The following is a 22320-nucleotide window of genomic DNA, read 5'->3' on the forward strand; positions in this document are numbered from 1 at the left end:
ACCACTTCATACTAATGTGGTGCATGTCAAAACATTTACTTGCAATGTCACCTTCAAAGCCTCACAAATCATAGTCATTTAGAACAATATTGTTGTAAGGTTTAACATCTCCATCCATGTCACAAAATAAAGTTACAAACATAGTATAATGTACTTAGCAAATTTACTCTTTTGTTTTTGTTTTTTAGAATAAAATATTTAACTATTTACAGTTGTATTGTTATCAACTCTAACAGGTACTAAAATAGGATTAGGACTTCATTGGCATGCAGCCTGTCTAGTTGGATGTCTTCACAGTGTGTCATCTTTTTAAAGCCTAGTTGAAAGCATTCTGCTGTTTAAAAATGAGCTGATTAAAAATACAAATGTCCTGCTTGTCAAGTTTGATATAGTTTCTTGATATTTAACACAATGGCAGCAGCAATAATACAATAGTACTAAACTTCCTGAAAGAGATGCCAATGCTTGCAAAAGAACCATTCCTGAGAAAGTGCGTCACGAGCAAGATTCTCTACCATATGCAATGGTTTGCTATGTGGGATGTGTTGTTGCTATGTCCTGAGGGTACCTGAGCTCTTTAGATTTTCAGTTTTTTTATGGGTTGTAGTCCATTTTGAACTGTTTTTAAAAACGTTTTCACTCTTGGTCAGTGGTGTTACAGAGTCATTTAGGTAACTCATTAAGTTAACAATCCTAATGAACCTCTTAAGTGAGGCCTCTACATTATCCCTCTTAAAAAAAAATGTTCTTTTTTAGCATCTGTGGTTCCATGAAGAACCGTTAATGTCCAGGGAAATTTTCCATTGCACAAAAAGGTTTTTTATAGTGTAAAATTGTTGTTTAGATTAAAAACTCACCTTGGAACCTTTATTTTTATGATTGTTGTTTTCTCCTTGCGTTACCTTTTTTTGTCATAGTGCATTTGCTTTGTTTCTCATCTATATCTGCACTCATATATGTCTCTGAATGTTGACATTGTATCATATAATCACTTATTATCCCACAATTGCGGATAGTGTTGATGAATACATGGACCCTCACTGTTAAACCTTTCAAAATGAGCATCATGCAGATTAAAAAAAGATTTTGCACGATGCTTACTAGCCACACCAGACATGATGATACATTTGCACTAGGATGAAGACCTGAGCTGGAGAAAAAGAGGTGCATGACATCTTACCCAATTTTCCTTTTTGTATTGATGATTTGAATACTTCTTATTGTACTCTGAAAAGAGTCTCAGCGTTCCTATGTAGAAAAGGGTGCATCGGCCTTGCAAAGAAGATGCATAGATTTCTTACGTTGAAAATCATGTGTCTGATTATGCTCATAAATGGTTATGAGCTCAATCTGTAATGAAAAACACACTCCCATTGGAAAGGCAGATAAAAAAATGTGGTTTGGAGAAGAACCACATACAGCATCAAATGGAGAGAATTCTATTCTATTCTATTCTATTCTATTCTAGGGGAAAAACACAAATCTACGTGTTCTGTACTAGACTAACTGAGACTTGTCATGGCACTTGTATTCTGTTGTTGTTCTCTCGTTGGTCTGATTGCTTCTATTGTTCTCATTTGTAAGTTGCTTTGGATAAAATCGTCTGCTATGTAAATGTAGGCAAAGGAGGATTTAACTGCTGTGCCGAATGTTCAGTTGTTTTTGCTAAAATAAATTGTTATGAATATAATTATTGCTGACATCATTATGGATATAATGCATTTATATGAACAGGAAATAACCCTATGAACAAAATTAGAAGTCTTTGTTATGCAGTTAATTATGTAAATGATTTAGCCCAGGGGTGGGGATGACTACATACAGAGAAATGCAGTTTCATTTATATGTAATTCTATCATACCCATGTAAGATTTAAAACAGTTTCAAGTGACATAAGAACGTGGCACAAGCATGATACATGGTGGATGAACCCTGGTTATTTTGTACCCACACAAATTCATCCATTCCTGCACAATGTTAATGTACACAAAGACACACACACACACACACACACACACACACACACCAACACACACAAAATTCAATAAATTCTCACCCACCAACAGCAACCACTCTCCTTTTACCATTCCTGTCACATTTAGAAGCAGTTATTGACAATACATATTAGCATAGTGTCACAACCATACAATAAAATAACAATTAATGCACATAAAATATAAATAAATAAATAAATAAAACAACTTCAAAAATCAGTTACTTCTTCAGGAAATCAGTACAAAAACCAGAACCGTCATGTCAATTAATAATTCACTTGGCTGCAGTCAATTTACAGAGTAATAATGAAAAATTTAAGGCTGATTCATAATGTACAAGCAGGAGTTTAGGGACAGCATTTTATATAAATCTCAAAAAATGTCATTTAAATTAAAGTGCCTGAGGAGCCTCTGGAATATAAATTACAATTAAAAGTTTCATTAAACATTTCCCATACAAACCATTTGTAATGAATGAATTGACAGTTAAGGTTTCTGTGAGAAGTCTTATATTTGCAGTTGCTCCCACATTTTGTGATAACGCATGCATCAAATTTGAAATTAGCATAAGATTAATGAGTTGCAAATCATTACTTTGAATTTTCAGACAAATTATAAAAAAATCTGTTTCCTGCAGATCAATATTATGCATTGATTTCCTGTTGTCAGAAGGAAGTGTAAAAGAAAGTGATATCCAATGCATCTGATGATGACAATATTAATAATAACAAAGACTGTGGCTTTATATTTGAAAACATTAGTAATGTTAAAATCAGTAAAGTTATGAATTGGTCATTCGAAACCTATAATCTTTCTCAGAGAGGTTTATTTAACAACAGTGATCTGTGGAATTCATTATTAACAAGCATAAAATGTCTTTCTATTGCAGATCCACAATGTGTAAGAATGGAAATGTTAATGAAAATTAAAATAAAGCGCTGACAAAGAAGTACAATAAACATTAAACATCTTCACAGAAGAGGTTGCTATTTTTACTAACACACCCTGATAATTAGCCTGGTAAAGGTTAACATCTATGTACAAATGTATGTACCATGTACACACACATATGCACACAAACACAGGCATAAACAAATGGGACAGCATATATATTAGACGATACAGGACCACTTACTTTATATTATACTCTTTAATATAAAACATCTCTCCTAAGTCTGGTTTATAACATGTCCAACGTATCACTTGGCAGTTTCAGGAAGCATAAAATGGTGGGTGGTTCACATTAACACCCACCACACCCATCTATTCACTTCTAAGAACTGATTGTAATGGTAAGAATGACAGATACTTTACTTGACTTTATATGCAAAGTGACACTTGAAACAAAATGACTTGAAGACTATATACTTACACTTTTTTATGACATACTCTAAAGCTGCTTATTACTTGCTATTCAACTATTTAATTCCAATACCTGTTTATATTCAGTGCCTTTATTCAGTTAATTTAATTTCATATATGTGTGTGTGTGTGTGTGTGTGTGCGTGTGTATTTCTTTCTACATCTCTAATTATTACATTTATCCATTTAGCTTACATTTATTCATTTAGCTGACGCTTTTATCCAAAGCGACTTACAATTGCTATATATGTCAGAGGTCGCACGCCTCTGGAGCAACTAGGGGTTAAGTGTCTTGCTCAGGGACACATTGGTGTCTCACAGTGGATTCGAACCCGGGTCTCTCACACCAAAGACGTGTGTCTTATCCACTGCGCCAACACCACCAATATTATTAAATATTGGATTTCCACTTCAAATCATTCAGTTCATTTCTGAATATTTTATGATTTTGATTCCATTTAAACAGTCAAAATTTTGAAAGTATACACAATATGAACAAGGCTAGGTCATTGAACATTATATATTATATTTCTATAATCATGTAATATATCCAATCAGCACTAGGAGTTTAACTAGTGAAACAATTTCAGAAGGTGCATGTGGAGAACGTTCCCAGAAGCAAAGAATGTGAAGAATGCTTTTGATTAACCAGGTGTCTCTTGACATCTTGCATGTGTAATAATCATGAACATTTGACGTAGGAAAAATAAACACGCATTTATGTAAATGTACTGCGTGGTAATCTAAAACATGTATCTATGTACTCACCAGACATGAATCTACAGTAAGTCTTTCAGTTTTACATTTGATTCAGCTGCAAATTATTGTTGCATTCAAATGAAAATAAATATGCTTGTAATTGTACAATATTAATAATAAACTGTTCATTATTTAAAGCATTATTTATTAACATCAAAAATATGTCTGTTTTGCTTTATAAATACATATAAAATAACTATAATCTTGTGTATCAATAATAACGACAATCGGCAAACGGAAGAATAAGCTTGTGACATCACAGAGAATATTACTATTCCAACAAAAATAACAATTGCAAGTTTAGAATTACTCTAAAAAAAAGCAATGTCAAGTATGCAAAACAAAGCACGCTCTATAATATAATATAGAATATATATGACGTATATTCCTGTCAAGATTTTTATCAACATTTTGAATACAGGGTTTTCAAGTCGTTAAACAGCCTCTATTTATAAACATGGCAAACTTCCTTTAACATCCTCATCACAGCTATAATAAATTTGTCTATAGAGAGGTAGAAAGAGAGAGAGAGAGAGAGAGAGAGAGAGAGAGAAAGAGATTAAAAAAACATACTGTTGACAGACACAATAATAGAACAAATCACAGCCCCTGCCAAGTAGCATTCCATTGCTCATTTGTACATTTCAATAAAGGAGAAAAAGCCCAACCACGTCATGCGTTCTATATAAGGCGGTATTGCTACAGGTCAGTGAAGAAAAGTGTTGACACTTGAGCGAAGGATAACTAGTCCTTGAAGACGTTGAACCTACAGTGAATTATCCATTTTTATTTCACAGTTCCGTGATTGAAGATATATGCTCAAGGATAAAGTAAGGACATTATATAACTATATTTTTTTTCTTTTTAAGTTGTTTGTGTTATTTACAAAGTAAACAAGAAATTTTAACAGAATAGGATAACAGAAAATGCATTCATTTCTAAAAATGCATTTTCAGTAAATTGATGGTTGCAGAAATCTGTAGTGAATTTTGTGAGATATTCAAGTTAATAACTTCAGTTTACAAATGGTCTTTTTTTTAAATTGCTCATACAACTGTTTTAACGGATAACTTTTATTTATGGCAATGGGTAACAGTTTGGGAAATGGGCATAAATGAAAATGCTGCTTGCAGTTTTGGTTTATTCTAGCAGATAACAGACAGTTGTCTGAATTGACACCACAGACTGCCTTTAGAATTCATTTAATTACTGGTCCCACTTTAGATTATGTGGCCTTATGACAACTATGTGCTTATTTTTTAATTAATAATTTGATACAATGCACTTATTGTGTATATACATGCTTCTACATTGTAATCATGCTTATACAAATTCTGCATGTCATTATATCTGTAATTAATTTCTGTAATTACATATGAATATGCAAAATAAAAGATACATATTGATAGACATTTTATGGTCTGATTCTATTTTTCCAGGTATCCGTTTAAAGTTTTCCATTAAAATGGATACCTGTTTAATTACACTTTTAAATCTTTTCTTACACCTTAGACCAAAGCTGTCCCTAGCATTACCTGCATCTCATTTCAGTAGCAGCAAAAGTGTTTTGCAATATGTGTGAACACAATAAGTACATTGTACTTATTTTTTTATGTACCAACATAGTAGTAAAGGCCACCAAATCTAAAATGGGACCAATTATTTAAATGACCAATTATCTTTGCTGTTGTGGATCCAAGGCTCTAGAACGACCTGATACATGTAAGCTGAAGTAACAACCATCTTTTTTTTTTTTTTTTTGAGGATTAAGCTTGTGTGTTTGTGTGTGCTTGTTTTAACAAATACATTAGATGGTTCATTTATTGTTTTATTGTATTTTATGTGTTTGGATTTTTCCTTTGATTTAACAAAATATTTATGTTTCAAAAAATCTTAAGTGATCTTTTGCTTACTTTACAGATTGTTTTCTTCAACCCTTGACACTTTCCACAATGGAGTGGAGAGCTTTTGTTCTAATATGTACTTTTATCTGTAAGTCATCCAACTTCACAACAATATGTATATATATATATATATATATATATATATATATATATATATATATATATATATATATATATATATATATATATATATATATATATATATATATTTATTTATTTATTTATTTATTTTTAATGTAAAAAAGGGTAATCTACAAGCAAAATTAATTGGAAGGTTTGGTCTTAGGCACTTGTGGAGAACATGTATTTAAATAAACAAACCTCAAGTGAGAAATAATGAGCAAAGTGTAGTGAGTAGAGGTACGGTTCTGATGATACTCTTAACTTGTAGCGCCCTCTATCGTTGGTCATGTATATCCTTTTTTGTCCTAGTGTCTATATAAACTGAGACTATAAATGCTTTATTGCCACCTTGTGGCGGATTGTAGTCCAATGAGGTATACAGCACGCGAAGGGGCTGAAAAAAAATACTTTAAGATTTTTATAGATATTGTGATATTCATGATTAAAGCATATTATTTATTTAATCATTAATTTATTTATATGTTTTTTTTTTGTAGTTGGTAAAACATTTAATTGGCATGAATTTGCATAATAATTTGAAAAACAAAAATGAAAAATATATAATTTTTTTTGGCATGTATATGAAAACTTAAAAAGTACAATAAGTTTTTTTTTTCTTCAAGTAATAGCTGAGCTGCAAACAACAATTTCTACAACTGCCACGACGATGGCAACAACGAATTCTGAAACAACCACCACAAGTGCAGCAGAAACATCAACAACAACAGAGACTTCCACAATCACAACAACTGCTCCTGAAACATCTACAACAACAGAGATTTCCACAATCACAACAACTGCTCCTGAAACATCGACAACAACAGAGACTTCCACAATCACAACAACTGCTCCTGAAACATCTACAACAACAGACACTTCCACAATCACAACAACTGCTCCTGAAACATCAAAAACTAGTGCAGCAGAAACATCTACTACTACAGAGACTTCCACAATCACAACAACTGCTCCTGAAATATCAAAAACTAGTGCAGCAGAAACATCTACAACAACAGACACTTCCACAATCACAACAACTGCTCCTGAAACATCAACCACCAGTGCCGCAGAAACATCTACAACAACAGAGACTTCCACAATCACAACGACAGCTCCTGAAACATCTACAACAACAGAGACTTCCACAATCACAACAACTGCTCCTGAAACATCTACAACAACAGAGACTTCCACAATCACAACAACTGCTCCTGAAACATCTACAACTACAGAGACTTCCACAATCACAACAACTGCTCCTGAAACATCAACCACTAGTGCATCAGCAACATCTACAACATCAGAGACTTCCACAATCACAACAACTGCTCCTGAAACATCAACCACTAGTGCAGCAGAAACATCTACAACAACAGAGACTTCCACAATCACAACAACTGCTCCTGAAACATCAACCACTAGTGCATCAGCAACATCTACAACAACAGAGACTTCCACAATCACAACAACAGCTCCTGAAACATCAACCACCAGTGCAGCAGAAACATCTACAACAACAGAGACTTCCACAATCACAACAACTGCTCCTGAAACATCTACAACAACAGAGACTTCCACAATCACAACAAATGCTCCTGAAATATCAACTACTAGTGCAGCAGAAACATCTATAACAACAGAGACTACCACAATCACAACAACTGCTCCTGAAACATCAACCACCAGTGCAGCAGAAACATCTACAACAACAGAGACTACACCAATCACAACAACTGCTCCTGAAACATCAACCACCAGTGCAGCAGAAACATCTACAACAACAGAGACTACCACAATCACAACAACTGCTCCTGAAACATCCACCACCAGTGCAGCAGAAACATCTACAACAACAGAGACTACCACAATCACAACAACTGCTCCTGAAACATCCACCACCAGTGCAGCAGAAACATCTACAACAACAGAGACTACCACAATCACAACAACTGCTCCTGAAACATCAACCACCAGTGCAGCAGAAACATCTATAACAACAGAGACTTCCACAATCACAACAACTGCTCCTGAAACATCAACCACCAGTGCATCAGCAACATCTACAACATCAGAGACTTCCACAATCACAACAACTGCTCCTGAAACATCAACCACCAGTGCAGCAGAAACATCTACAACAACAGAGACTTCCACAATCACAACAACTGCTCCTGAAACATCTACAACAACAGAGATTTCCACAATCACAACAACTGCTCCTGAAACATCGACAACAACAGAGATTTCCACAATCACAACAACTGCTCCTGAAACATCAACAACAACAGAGACTTCCACAATCACAACAACTGCTCCTGAAACATCAAAAACTAGTGCAGCAGAAACATCTACTACTACAGAGACTTCCACAATCACAACAACTGCTCCTGAAATATCAAAAACTAGTGCAGCAGAAACATCTACAACAACAGACACTTCCACAATCACAACAACTGCTCCTGAAACATCAACCACCAGTGCCGCAGAAACATCTACAACAACAGAGACTTCCACAATCACAACAACTGCTCCTGAAACATCAACCACCAGTGCAGCAGAAACATCTACAACAACAGAGACTTCCACAATCACAACTACTGCTCCTGAAACATCTACAACAACAGAGACTTCCACAATCACAACAACTGCTCCTGAAACATCAACCACTAGTGCAGCAGAAACATCTACAACAACAGAGACTTCCACAATCACAACAACAGCTCCTGAAACATCAACCACCAGTGCAGCAGAAACATCTACAACAACAGAGACTTCCACAATCACAACAACTGCTCCTGAAACATCAACCACTAGTGCAGCAGAAACATCTACAACAACAGAGACTTCCACAATCACAACAACTGCTCCTGAAACATCTACAACAACAGAGACTACCACAATCACAACAACTGCTCCTGAAACATCAACCACCAGTGCAGCAGAAACATCTACAACAACAGAGACTACACCAATCACAACAACTGCTCCTGAAACATCAACCACCAGTGCAGCAGAAACATCTACAACAACAGAGACTACCACAATCACAACAACTGCTCCTGAAACATCCACCACCAGTGCAGCAGAAACATCTACAACAACAGAGACTACCACAATCACAACAACTGCTCCTGAAACATCCACCACCAGTGCAGCAGAAACATCTAAAACAACAGAGACTTCCACAATCACAACAAATGCTCCTGAAATATCAACTACTAGTGCAGCAGAAACATCTATAACAACAGAGACTTCCACATTCACAACAACTGCTCATGAAACATCAACCACCAGTGCAGCAGAAACATCTACATCAACAGAGACTTCCACAATCACAACAAATGCTCCTGAAATATCAACTACTAGTGCAGCAGAAACATCTATAACAACAGAGACTTCCACATTCACAACAACTGCTCCTGAAACATCAACCACCAGTGCAGCAGAAACATCTACAACATCAGAGACTTCCACAATCACAACAACAGCTCCTGAAACATCTACAACAACAGAGACTTCCACAATCACAACAACTGCTCCTGAAATATCAACTACTAGTGAAGCAAAAACATCTAAAACAACAGAGACTTCCACAATCATAACAACTGCTCCTGAAACATCCACCACCAGTGCAGCAGAAACATCTACAACAACAGAGACTTCCACAATCACAAAAACAGCTCCTCAAACATCCACCACCAGTGCAGCAGAAACAGCTTCAACAACAGAGACTTCCACAATCACAACAACTGCTCCTGAAACATCTACAACAACAGAGACTTCCACAATCACAACAACTGCTCCTGAAACATCTACAACAACAGAGACTTCCACACTCACAACAACTGCTCCTGAAACATCTACAACAACAGAGACTTCCACAATCATAACAACTGCTCCTGAAATATCAACCACTAGTGCATCAGCAACATCTACAACAAAAGAGACTTCCACAATCACAACAACAGCTCCTGAAACATCTAAAACAACAGAGACTTCCACAATCACAACAACTGCTCCTGAAACATCTACAACAACAGAGACTTCCACACTCACAACAACATCTCCTGAAACATCTACAACATCAGAGACTTCCACACTCAAAACTGCTCCTGAAACATCAACCACCAGTGCAGCAGAAACATCTACAACAACAGAGACTTCCACAATCACAACAACTGCTCCTGAAACATCAACCACTAGTGCATCAGCAACATCTACAACAACAGAGACTTCCACAATCACAACAACTGCTCCTGAAACATCCACCACCAGTGCAGCAGAAACATCTACAACAACAGAGACTTCTACAATCACAACAACTGCTCCTGAAACATCAACCACTAGTGCATCAGAAACATCTACAACAACAGAGACTTCCACAATCACAACAACTGCTCCTGAAACATCAACCACTAGTGCATCAGCAACATCTACAACAACAGAGACTTCCACAATCACAACAACTGCTCCTGAAACATCCACCACCAGTGCAGCAGAAACATCTACAACAACAGAGACTTCTACAATCACAACAACTGCTCCTGAAATATCAACTACTAGTGAAGCAAAAACATCTAAAACAACAGAGACTTCCACAATCATAACAACTGCTCCTGAAACATCCACCACCAGTGCAGCAGAAACATCTACAACAACAGAGACTTCCACAATCACAACAACAGCTCCTGAAACATCTACAACAACAGAGACTTCCACACTCACAACAACTGCTCCTCAAACATCTACAACTACAGAGACTTCCACAATCACAACAACTGCTCCTGAAACATCTACAACAACAGAGACTTCCACAATCACAACAACAGCTCCTGAAACATCTACAACAACAGAGACTTCCACAATCACAACAACTGCTCCTGAAATATCAACCACTAGTGCATCAGCAACATCTACAACAAAAGAGACTTTCACAATCATAACAACTGCTCCTGAAATATCAACCACTAGTGCATCAGCAACATCTACAACAACTGAGACTTCAACACTCTCAACAACTGCTCCTGAAACAACCACGACCAGTGCAGCAGAAACATCTATAACAACAGAGACATCCACAATCACAACAACTGCTCCTGAAACATCTACAACAACAGAGACTTCCACAATCACAACTGCTCCTGAAACAACCACGATCAGTGCAGCAGAAACATCTATAACAACAGAGACATCCACAATCACAACAACTGCTCCTGAAACATCTACAACAACAGAGACTTCCACAATCACAACAACTGCTCCTGAAACATCAACCACCAGTGCAGCAGAAACATCTACAACAACAGAGACTTCCACAATCACAACAACTGCTCCTGAAACATCAACCACCAGTGCAGCAGAAACATCTACAACAACAGAGACTACCACAATCACAACAACTGCTCTTGAAACATCAACCACCAGTGCAGCAGAAACATCTACAACAACAGAGACTTCCACAATCACAACAACAGCTCCTGAAACATCTACAACAACAGAGACTTCCACAATCACAAAAACTGCTCCTGAAACATCAAGCACCAGTGCAGCAGAAACATCTACAACTACAGAGACTACCACAATCACAACAACTGCTCCTGAAACATCAACCACCAGTGCAGCAGAAACATCTACAACAACAGAGACTTCCACAATCACAACAACTGCTCCTGAAACATCTACAACAACAGAGACTTCCACAATCACAAAAACTGCTCCTGAAACATCAAGCACCAGTGCAGCAGAAACACCTACAACAACAGAGACTTCCACAATCACAACAAATGCTCCTGAAATATCAACTACTAGTGAAGCAGAAACATCTACGACAACAGAGACTTCCACAATCACAACAACTGCTCCTGAAACATCTACAACAACAGAGACTTCCACAATCACAAAAACTGCTCCTGAAACATCAAGCACCAGTGCAGCAGAAACATCTACAACAACAGAGACTTCGACAATCTCAACAAATGCTCCTGAAATATCAACTACTAGTGAAGCAGAAACATCTACAACAACAGAGACTTCGACAATCACAACAAATGCTCCTGAAACATCAACCGCTAGTGCAGCAGAAACATCTACAACAAAAGAGACTTCCACAATCACAACAACTGCTCCTGAAACATCAACCACTAGTGCAGCAGAAACATCTACAACAACAGAGACTTCCACAATCACAACAACTGCTCCTGAAACATCAACCACCAGTACAGCAGAAACATCTACAACAACAGAGACTACCACAATCACAACAACTGCTCCTGAAACATCTACAACAACAGAGACTTCCACAATCACAACAACTGCTCCTGAAACATCAACCACTAGTGCAGCAGAAACATCTACAACAACAGAGACTTCGACAATCACAACAAATGCTCCTGAAATATCAACCACCAGTGCAGCAGAAACATCTACAACAACAGAGACTTCCACACTCACAACAACTGCTCCTGAAACATCAACCACCAGTGCAGCAGAAACATCTACAACAACAGAGACTTCCACAATCACAACAACAGCTCCTGAAACATCAACCACCAGTGCAGCAGAAACATCTACAACAACAGAGACTTCCACAATCACAACAACAGCTCCTGAAACATCTACAACAACAGAGACTTCGACAATCACAACAAATGCTCCTGAAATATCAACTACTAGTGCAGCAGAAACATCTACAACAACAGAGACTACCACAATCACAACTACTGCTCCTGAAACATCTACAACAACAGAGACTTCCACAATCACAACTACTGCTCCTGAAACATCTACAACAACAGAGACTTCCACAATCACAACAAATGCTCCTGAAACATCAACCACTAGTGCAGCAGAAACATCTACAACAACAGAGACTTCGACAATCACAACAAATGCTCCTGAAATATCAACTACTAGTGCAGCAGAAACATCTACAACAACAGAGACTACCACAATCACAACTACTGCTCCTGAAACATCTACAACAACAGAGACTTCCACAATCACAACAACTGCTCCTGAAACATCTACAACAACAGAGACTTCCACAATAACAACAAATGCTCCTGAAACATCAACTACTAGTGCAGCAGAAACATCTACAACAACAGAGACTACCACAATAACAACAACAGCTCCTGAAACATCTACAACAACAGAGACTTCCACAATCACAACAACTGCTCCTGAAACATCTACAACAACAGAGACTTCCACAATCACAACAAATGCTCCTGAAACATCAACCACTAGTGCAGCAGAAACATCTACAACAACAGAGACTTCGACAATCACAACAAATGCTCCTGAAACATCAACCACCAGTGCAGCAGAAACATCTACAACAACAGAGACTTCCACAATCACAACAACTGCTCCTGAAACATCTACAACAACAGAGACTTCGACAATCACAACAAATGCTCCTGAAATATCAACTACTAGTGCAGCAGAAACATCTACAACAACAGAGACTACCACAATCACAACTACTGCTCCTGAAACATCTACAACAACAGAGACTTCCACAATCACAACAACTGCTCCTGAAACATCTACAACAACAGAGACTTCCACAATCACAACAACTGCTCCTGAAACATCTACAACTACAGAGACTTCCACAATCACAACTACTGCTCCTGAAACATCTACAACAACAGAGACTTCCACAATCACAACTACTGCTCCTGAAACATCGACAACAACAGAGATTTCCACAATCACAACAACTGCTCCTGAAACATCAACCACTAGTGCATCAGCAACATCTACAACATCAGAGACTTCCACAATCACAACAACTGCTCCTGAAACATCAACCACTAGTGCAGCAGAAACATCTACAACAACAGAGACTTCCACAATCACAACAACTGCTCCTGAAACATCAACCACTAGTGCATCAGCAACATCTACAACAACAGAGACTTCCACAATCACAACAACAGCTCCTGAAACATCAACCACCAGTGCAGCAGAAACATCTACAACAACAGAGACTTCCACAATCACAACAACTGCTCCTGAAACATCTACAACAACAGAGACTTCCACAATCACAACAAATGCTCCTGAAATATCAACTACTAGTGCAGCAGAAACATCTATAACAACAGAGACTACCACAATCACAACAACTGCTCCTGAAACATCAACCACCAGTGCAGCAGAAACATCTACAACAACAGAGACTACACCAATCACAACAACTGCTCCTGAAACATCAACCACCAGTGCAGCAGAAACATCTACAACAACAGAGACTACCACAATCACAACAACTGCTCCTGAAACATCCACCACCAGTGCAGCAGAAACATCTACAACAACAGAGACTACCACAATCACAACAACTGCTCCTGAAACATCCACCACCAGTGCAGCAGAAACATCTACAACAACAGAGACTACCACAATCACAACAACTGCTCCTGAAACATCAACCACCAGTGCAGCAGAAACATCTATAACAACAGAGACTTCCACAATCACAACAACTGCTCCTGAAACATCAACCACCAGTGCATCAGCAACATCTACAACATCAGAGACTTCCACAATCACAACAACTGCTCCTGAAACATCAACCACCAGTGCAGCAGAAACATCTACAACAACAGAGACTTCCACAATCACAACAACTGCTCCTGAAACATCTACAACAACAGAGATTTCCACAATCACAACAACTGCTCCTGAAACATCGACAACAACAGAGATTTCCACAATCACAACAACTGCTCCTGAAACATCAACAACAACAGAGACTTCCACAATCACAACAACTGCTCCTGAAACATCAAAAACTAGTGCAGCAGAAACATCTACTACTACAGAGACTTCCACAATCACAACAACTGCTCCTGAAATATCAAAAACTAGTGCAGCAGAAACATCTACAACAACAGACACTTCCACAATCACAACAACTGCTCCTGAAACATCAACCACCAGTGCCGCAGAAACATCTACAACAACAGAGACTTCCACAATCACAACAACTGCTCCTGAAACATCAACCACCAGTGCAGCAGAAACATCTACAACAACAGAGACTTCCACAATCACAACTACTGCTCCTGAAACATCTACAACAACAGAGACTTCCACAATCACAACAACTGCTCCTGAAACATCAACCACTAGTGCAGCAGAAACATCTACAACAACAGAGACTTCCACAATCACAACAACAGCTCCTGAAACATCAACCACCAGTGCAGCAGAAACATCTACAACAACAGAGACTTCCACAATCACAACAACTGCTCCTGAAACATCAACCACTAGTGCAGCAGAAACATCTACAACAACAGAGACTTCCACAATCACAACAACTGCTCCTGAAACATCTACAACAACAGAGACTACCACAATCACAACAACTGCTCCTGAAACATCAACCACCAGTGCAGCAGAAACATCTACAACAACAGAGACTACACCAATCACAACAACTGCTCCTGAAACATCAACCACCAGTGCAGCAGAAACATCTACAACAACAGAGACTACCACAATCACAACAACTGCTCCTGAAACATCCACCACCAGTGCAGCAGAAACATCTACAACAACAGAGACTACCACAATCACAACAACTGCTCCTGAAACATCCACCACCAGTGCAGCAGAAACATCTAAAACAACAGAGACTTCCACAATCACAACAAATGCTCCTGAAATATCAACTACTAGTGCAGCAGAAACATCTATAACAACAGAGACTTCCACATTCACAACAACTGCTCATGAAACATCAACCACCAGTGCAGCAGAAACATCTACATCAACAGAGACTTCCACAATCACAACAAATGCTCCTGAAATATCAACTACTAGTGCAGCAGAAACATCTATAACAACAGAGACTTCCACATTCACAACAACTGCTCATGAAACATCAACCACCAGTGCAGCAGAAACATCTACAACATCAGAGACTTCCACAATCACAACAACAGCTCCTGAAACATCTACAACAACAGAGACTTCCACAATCACAACAACTGCTCCTGAAATATCAACTACTAGTGAAGCAAAAACATCTAAAACAACAGAGACTTCCACAATCATAACAACTGCTCCTGAAACATCCACCACCAGTGCAGCAGAAACATCTACAACAACAGAGACTTCCACAATCACAAAAACAGCTCCTCAAACATCCACCACCAGTGCAGCAGAAACAGCTTCAACAACAGAGACTTCCACAATCACAACAACTGCTCCTGAAACATCTACAACAACAGAGACTTCCACAATCACAACAACTGCTCCTGAAACATCTACAACAACAGAGACTTCCACACTCACAACAACTGCTCCTGAAACATCTACAACAACAGAGACTTCCACAATCATAACAACTGCTCCTGAAATATCAACCACTAGTGCATCAGCAACATCTACAACAAAAGAGACTTCCACAATCACAACAACAGCTCCTGAAACATCTAAAACAACAGAGACTTCCACAATCACAACAACTGCTCCTGAAACATCTACAACAACAGAGACTTCCACACTCACAACAACATCTCCTGAAACATCTACAACATCAGAGACTTCCACACTCAAAACTGCTCCTGAAACATCAACCACCAGTGCAGCAGAAACATCTACAACAACAGAGACTTCCACAATCACAACAACTGCTCCTGAAACATCAACCACTAGTGCATCAGAAACATCTACAACAACAGAGACTTCCACAATCACAACAACTGCTCCTGAAACATCAACCACTAGTGCATCAGCAACATCTACAACAACAGAGACTTCCACAATCACAACAACTGCTCCTGAAACATCCACCACCAGTGCAGCAGAAACATCTACAACAACAGAGACTTCTACAATCACAACAACTGCTCCTGAAATATCAACTACTAGTGAAGCAAAAACATCTAAAACAACAGAGACTTCCACAATCATAACAACTGCTCCTGAAACATCCACCACCAGTGCAGCAGAAACATCTACAACAACAGAGACTTCCACAATCACAACAACAGCTCCTGAAACATCTACAACAACAGAGACTTCCACACTCACAACAACTGCTCCTCAAACATCTACAACTACAGAGACTTCCACAATCACAACAACTGCTCCTGAAACATCTACAACAACAGAGACTTCCACAATCACAACAACAGCTCCTGAAACATCTACAACAACAGAGACTTCCACAATCACAACAACTGCTCCTGAAATATCAACCACTAGTGCATCAGCAACATCTACAACAAAAGAGACTTTCACAATCATAACAACTGCTCCTGAAATATCAACCACTAGTGCATCAGCAACATCTACAACAACTGAGACTTCAACACTCTCAACAACTGCTCCTGAAACAACCACGACCAGTGCAGCAGAAACATCTATAACAACAGAGACATCCACAATCACAACAACTGCTCCTGAAACATCTACAACAACAGAGACTTCCACAATCACAACTGCTCCTGAAACAACCACGATCAGTGCAGCAGAAACATCTATAACAACAGAGACATCCACAATCACAACAACTGCTCCTGAAACATCTACAACAACAGAGACTTCCACAATCACAACAACTGCTCCTGAAACATCAACCACCAGTGCAGCAGAAACATCTACAACAACAGAGACTTCCACAATCACAACAACTGCTCCTGAAACATCAACCACCAGTGCAGCAGAAACATCTACAACAACAGAGACTACCACAATCACAACAACTGCTCTTGAAACATCAACCACCAGTGCAGCAGAAACATCTACAACAACAGAGACTTCCACAATCACAACAACAGCTCCTGAAACATCTACAACAACAGAGACTTCCACAATCACAAAAACTGCTCCTGAAACATCAAGCACCAGTGCAGCAGAAACATCTACAACTACAGAGACTACCACAATCACAACAACTGCTCCTGAAACATCAACCACCAGTGCAGCAGAAACATCTACAACAACAGAGACTTCCACAATCACAACAACTGCTCCTGAAACATCTACAACAACAGAGACTTCCACAATCACAAAAACTGCTCCTGAAACATCAAGCACCAGTGCAGCAGAAACACCTACAACAACAGAGACTTCCACAATCACAACAAATGCTCCTGAAATATCAACTACTAGTGAAGCAGAAACATCTACGACAACAGAGACTTCCACAATCACAACAACTGCTCCTGAAACATCTACAACAACAGAGACTTCCACAATCACAAAAACTGCTCCTGAAACATCAAGCACCAGTGCAGCAGAAACATCTACAACAACAGAGACTTCGACAATCTCAACAAATGCTCCTGAAATATCAACTACTAGTGAAGCAGAAACATCTACAACAACAGAGACTTCGACAATCACAACAAATGCTCCTGAAACATCAACCGCTAGTGCAGCAGAAACATCTACAACAAAAGAGACTTCCACAATCACAACAACTGCTCCTGAAACATCAACCACTAGTGCAGCAGAAACATCTACAACAACAGAGACTTCCACAATCACAACAACTGCTCCTGAAACATCAACCACCAGTACAGCAGAAACATCTACAACAACAGAGACTACCACAATCACAACAACTGCTCCTGAAACATCTACAACAACAGAGACTTCCACAATCACAACAACTGCTCCTGAAACATCAACCACTAGTGCAGCAGAAACATCTACAACAACAGAGACTTCGACAATCACAACAAATGCTCCTGAAATATCAACCACCAGTGCAGCAGAAACATCTACAACAACAGAGACTTCCACACTCACAACAACTGCTCCTGAAACATCAACCACCAGTGCAGCAGAAACATCTACAACAACAGAGACTTCCACAATCACAACAACAGCTCCTGAAACATCAACCACCAGTGCAGCAGAAACATCTACAACAACAGAGACTTCCACAATCACAACAACAGCTCCTGAAACATCTACAACAACAGAGACTTCGACAATCACAACAAATGCTCCTGAAATATCAACTACTAGTGCAGCAGAAACATCTACAACAACAGAGACTACCACAATCACAACTACTGCTCCTGAAACATCTACAACAACAGAGACTTCCACAATCACAACTACTGCTCCTGAAACATCTACAACAACAGAGACTTCCACAATCACAACAAATGCTCCTGAAACATCAACCACTAGTGCAGCAGAAACATCTACAACAACAGAGACTTCGACAATCACAACAAATGCTCCTGAAATATCAACTACTAGTGCAGCAGAAACATCTACAACAACAGAGACTACCACAATCACAACTACTGCTCCTGAAACATCTACAACAACAGAGACTTCCACAATCACAACAACTGCTCCTGAAACATCTACAACAACAGAGACTTCCACAATAACAACAAATGCTCCTGAAACATCAACTACTAGTGCAGCAGAAACATCTACAACAACAGAGACTACCACAATAACAACAACAGCTCCTGAAACATCTACAACAACAGAGACTTCCACAATCACAACAACTGCTCCTGAAACATCTACAACAACAGAGACTTCCACAATCACAACAAATGCTCCTGAAACATCAACCACTAGTGCAGCAGAAACATCTACAACAACAGAGACTTCGACAATCACAACAAATGCTCCTGAAACATCAACCACCAGTGCAGCAGAAACATCTACAACAACAGAGACTTCCACAATCACAACAACTGCTCCTGAAACATCTACAACAACAGAGACTTCGACAATCACAACAAATGCTCCTGAAATATCAACTACTAGTGCAGCAGAAACATCTACAACAACAGAGACTACCACAATCACAACTACTGCTCCTGAAACATCTACAACAACAGAGACTTCCACAATCACAACAACTGCTCCTGAAACATCTACAACAACAGAGACTTCCACAATCACAACAACTGCTCCTGAAACATCTACAACTACAGAGACTTCCACAATCACAACTACTGCTCCTGAAACATCTACAACAACAGAGACTTCCACAATCACAACTACTGCTCCTGAAACATCTACAACAACAGAGACTTCCACAATCACAACAACTGCTCCTGAAACATCTACAACAACAGAGACTTCCACAATCACAACAAATGCTCCTGAAACATCAACCACTAGTGCAGCAGAAACATCTACAACAACAGAGACTTCGACAATCACAACAAATGCTCCTGAAATATCAACTACTAGTGCAGCAGAAACATCTACAACAACAGAGACTACCACAATAACAACAACTTTTCCTGAAACATCTACAACAACAGAGACTTCCACAATCACAACTACTGCTCCTGAAACATCTACAACAACAGAGACTTCCACAATCACAACAACTGCTCCTGAAACATCAACCACTAGTGCAGCAGAAACATCTACAACAACAGAGACTTCCACAATCACAACAACTGCTCCTGAAACATCAACCACTAGTGCAGCAGAAACATCTACAACAACAGAGACTACCACAATCACAACTACTGCTCCTGAAACATCTACAACAACAGAGACGTCCACAATCACAACAACTGCTCCTGAAACATCTACAACAACAGAGACTTCCACAATTACAACAACAGCTCCTGAAACATCTACAACAACAGAGACGTCCACAATAACAACAACTGCTCCTGAAACATCAAAAACTAGTGCAGCAGAAACATCTACAACAACAGAGACTACCACAATAACAACAACTGCTCCTGAAACATCCACAACAACAGAGACTTCCACAATCACAACAACTGCTCCTGAAACATCAACCACTAGCGCAGCAGAAACATCTACAACAACAGAGACATCCACAATCACAACAACTGCTCCTGAAACATCAAAAACTAGTGCAGCAGAAACATCTACAACAACAGAGACTACCACAATAACAACAACTGCTCCTGAAACATCCACAACAACAGAGACTTCCACAATCACAACAACTGCTCCTGAAACATCAACCACTAGTGCAGCAGAAACATCTACAACAACAGAGACTTCCACAATCACAACAACAGCTCCTGAAACATCTACAACAACAGAGACTTCCACAATCACAACAACAGCTCCTGAAACATCTACAACAACAGAGACTTCCACAATCACAACAACTGCTCCTGAAACATCAACCACCAGTGCAGCAGAAACATCTACAACAACAGAGACTTCCACAATCACAACAACAGCTCCTGAAACATCTACAACAACAGAGATTTCCACAATCACAACAACTGCTCCTGAAACATCAACCACCAGTGCAGCAGAAACATCTACAACAACAGAGACATCCACAATAACAACAACTGCTCCTGAAACATCCACAACAACAGAGACGTCCACAGTAACAACAACTGCTCCTGAAACATCCACAACAACAGAGACTTCCACAATCACAACAGCTCCTGAAACATCTACAACAACAGAGACTTCGACAATCACAACAAATGCTCCTGAAATATCAACTACTAGTGCAGCAGAAACATCTACAACAACAGAGACTTCCACAATCACTACTGCTCCTGAAATATCAACTACTAGTGCAGCAGAAACATCTACAGCAACAGAGACATCCACAATCACAACAACTGCTCCTGAAACATCAAAAACTAGTGCAGCAGAAACATCTACAACAACAGAGACTACCACAATAACAACAACTGCTCCTGAAACATCCACAACAACAGAGACTTCCACAATCACAACAACTGCTCCTGAAACATCAACCACTAGTGCAGCAGAAACATCTACAACAACAGAGACATCCACAGTAACAACAACTGCTCCTGAAACATCCACAACAACAGAGACTTCCACAATCACAACAGCTCCTGAAACATCTACAACAACAGAGACTTCGACAATCACAACAAATGCTCCTGAAATATCAACTACTAGTGCAGCAGAAACATCTACAACAACAGAGACTTCCACAATCACAACAACTGCTCCTGAAACATCAACCACTAGTGCAGCAGAAACATCTACAACAACAGAGACATCCACAATAACAACAACTGCTCCTGAAACATCCACAACAACAGAGACTTCCACAATCACAACAGCTCCTGAAACATCTACAACAACAGAGACTTCCACACTGACAGCAACTGCTCCAGAATCATCAACCACTAGTGCAGCAGAAACATCTACAACAACAGAGACTTCCACAATCACAA

At 39.0% G+C, this 22320-nt stretch overlaps 2 protein-coding genes and 1 long non-coding RNA gene across 3 annotated transcripts; all 3 read left to right on the plus strand.

The window, feature by feature from the left end:
- Positions 1-4843: 4843 nt before the first annotated feature.
- LOC132143185 (uncharacterized) lies at positions 4844-6915 on the plus strand. The gene is made up of 3 exons (XR_009434211.1): positions 4844-4945; positions 6036-6107; positions 6766-6915. It is a non-coding gene; the product is annotated as an uncharacterized LOC132143185 (long non-coding RNA).
- A 965-nt stretch (positions 6916-7880) lies between these two features.
- LOC132144248 (mucin-5AC-like) lies at positions 7881-9452 on the plus strand (the record flags this gene model as incomplete). Its single annotated transcript, XM_059555029.1, has 2 exons — positions 7881-8405; positions 8757-9452. Coding segments are annotated over 2 exons (1221 nt in total), but the record flags the coding sequence as incomplete, so codon positions are not given.
- A 4368-nt stretch (positions 9453-13820) lies between these two features.
- On the plus strand, positions 13821-22245 carry LOC132144249 (mucin-5AC-like; the record flags this gene model as incomplete). The annotated part of the gene is made up of 4 exons (XM_059555031.1): positions 13821-14609; positions 16815-16967; positions 17661-18065; positions 22231-22245. Coding segments are annotated over 4 exons (1362 nt in total), but the record flags the coding sequence as incomplete, so codon positions are not given.
- Positions 22246-22320: the final 75 nt, after the last annotated feature.

The sequence above is a fragment of the Carassius carassius genome, chromosome 7 (genome assembly GCF_963082965.1).
Source record: "Carassius carassius chromosome 7, fCarCar2.1, whole genome shotgun sequence".
Lineage (NCBI taxonomy): Eukaryota > Metazoa > Chordata > Actinopteri > Cypriniformes > Cyprinidae > Carassius > Carassius carassius.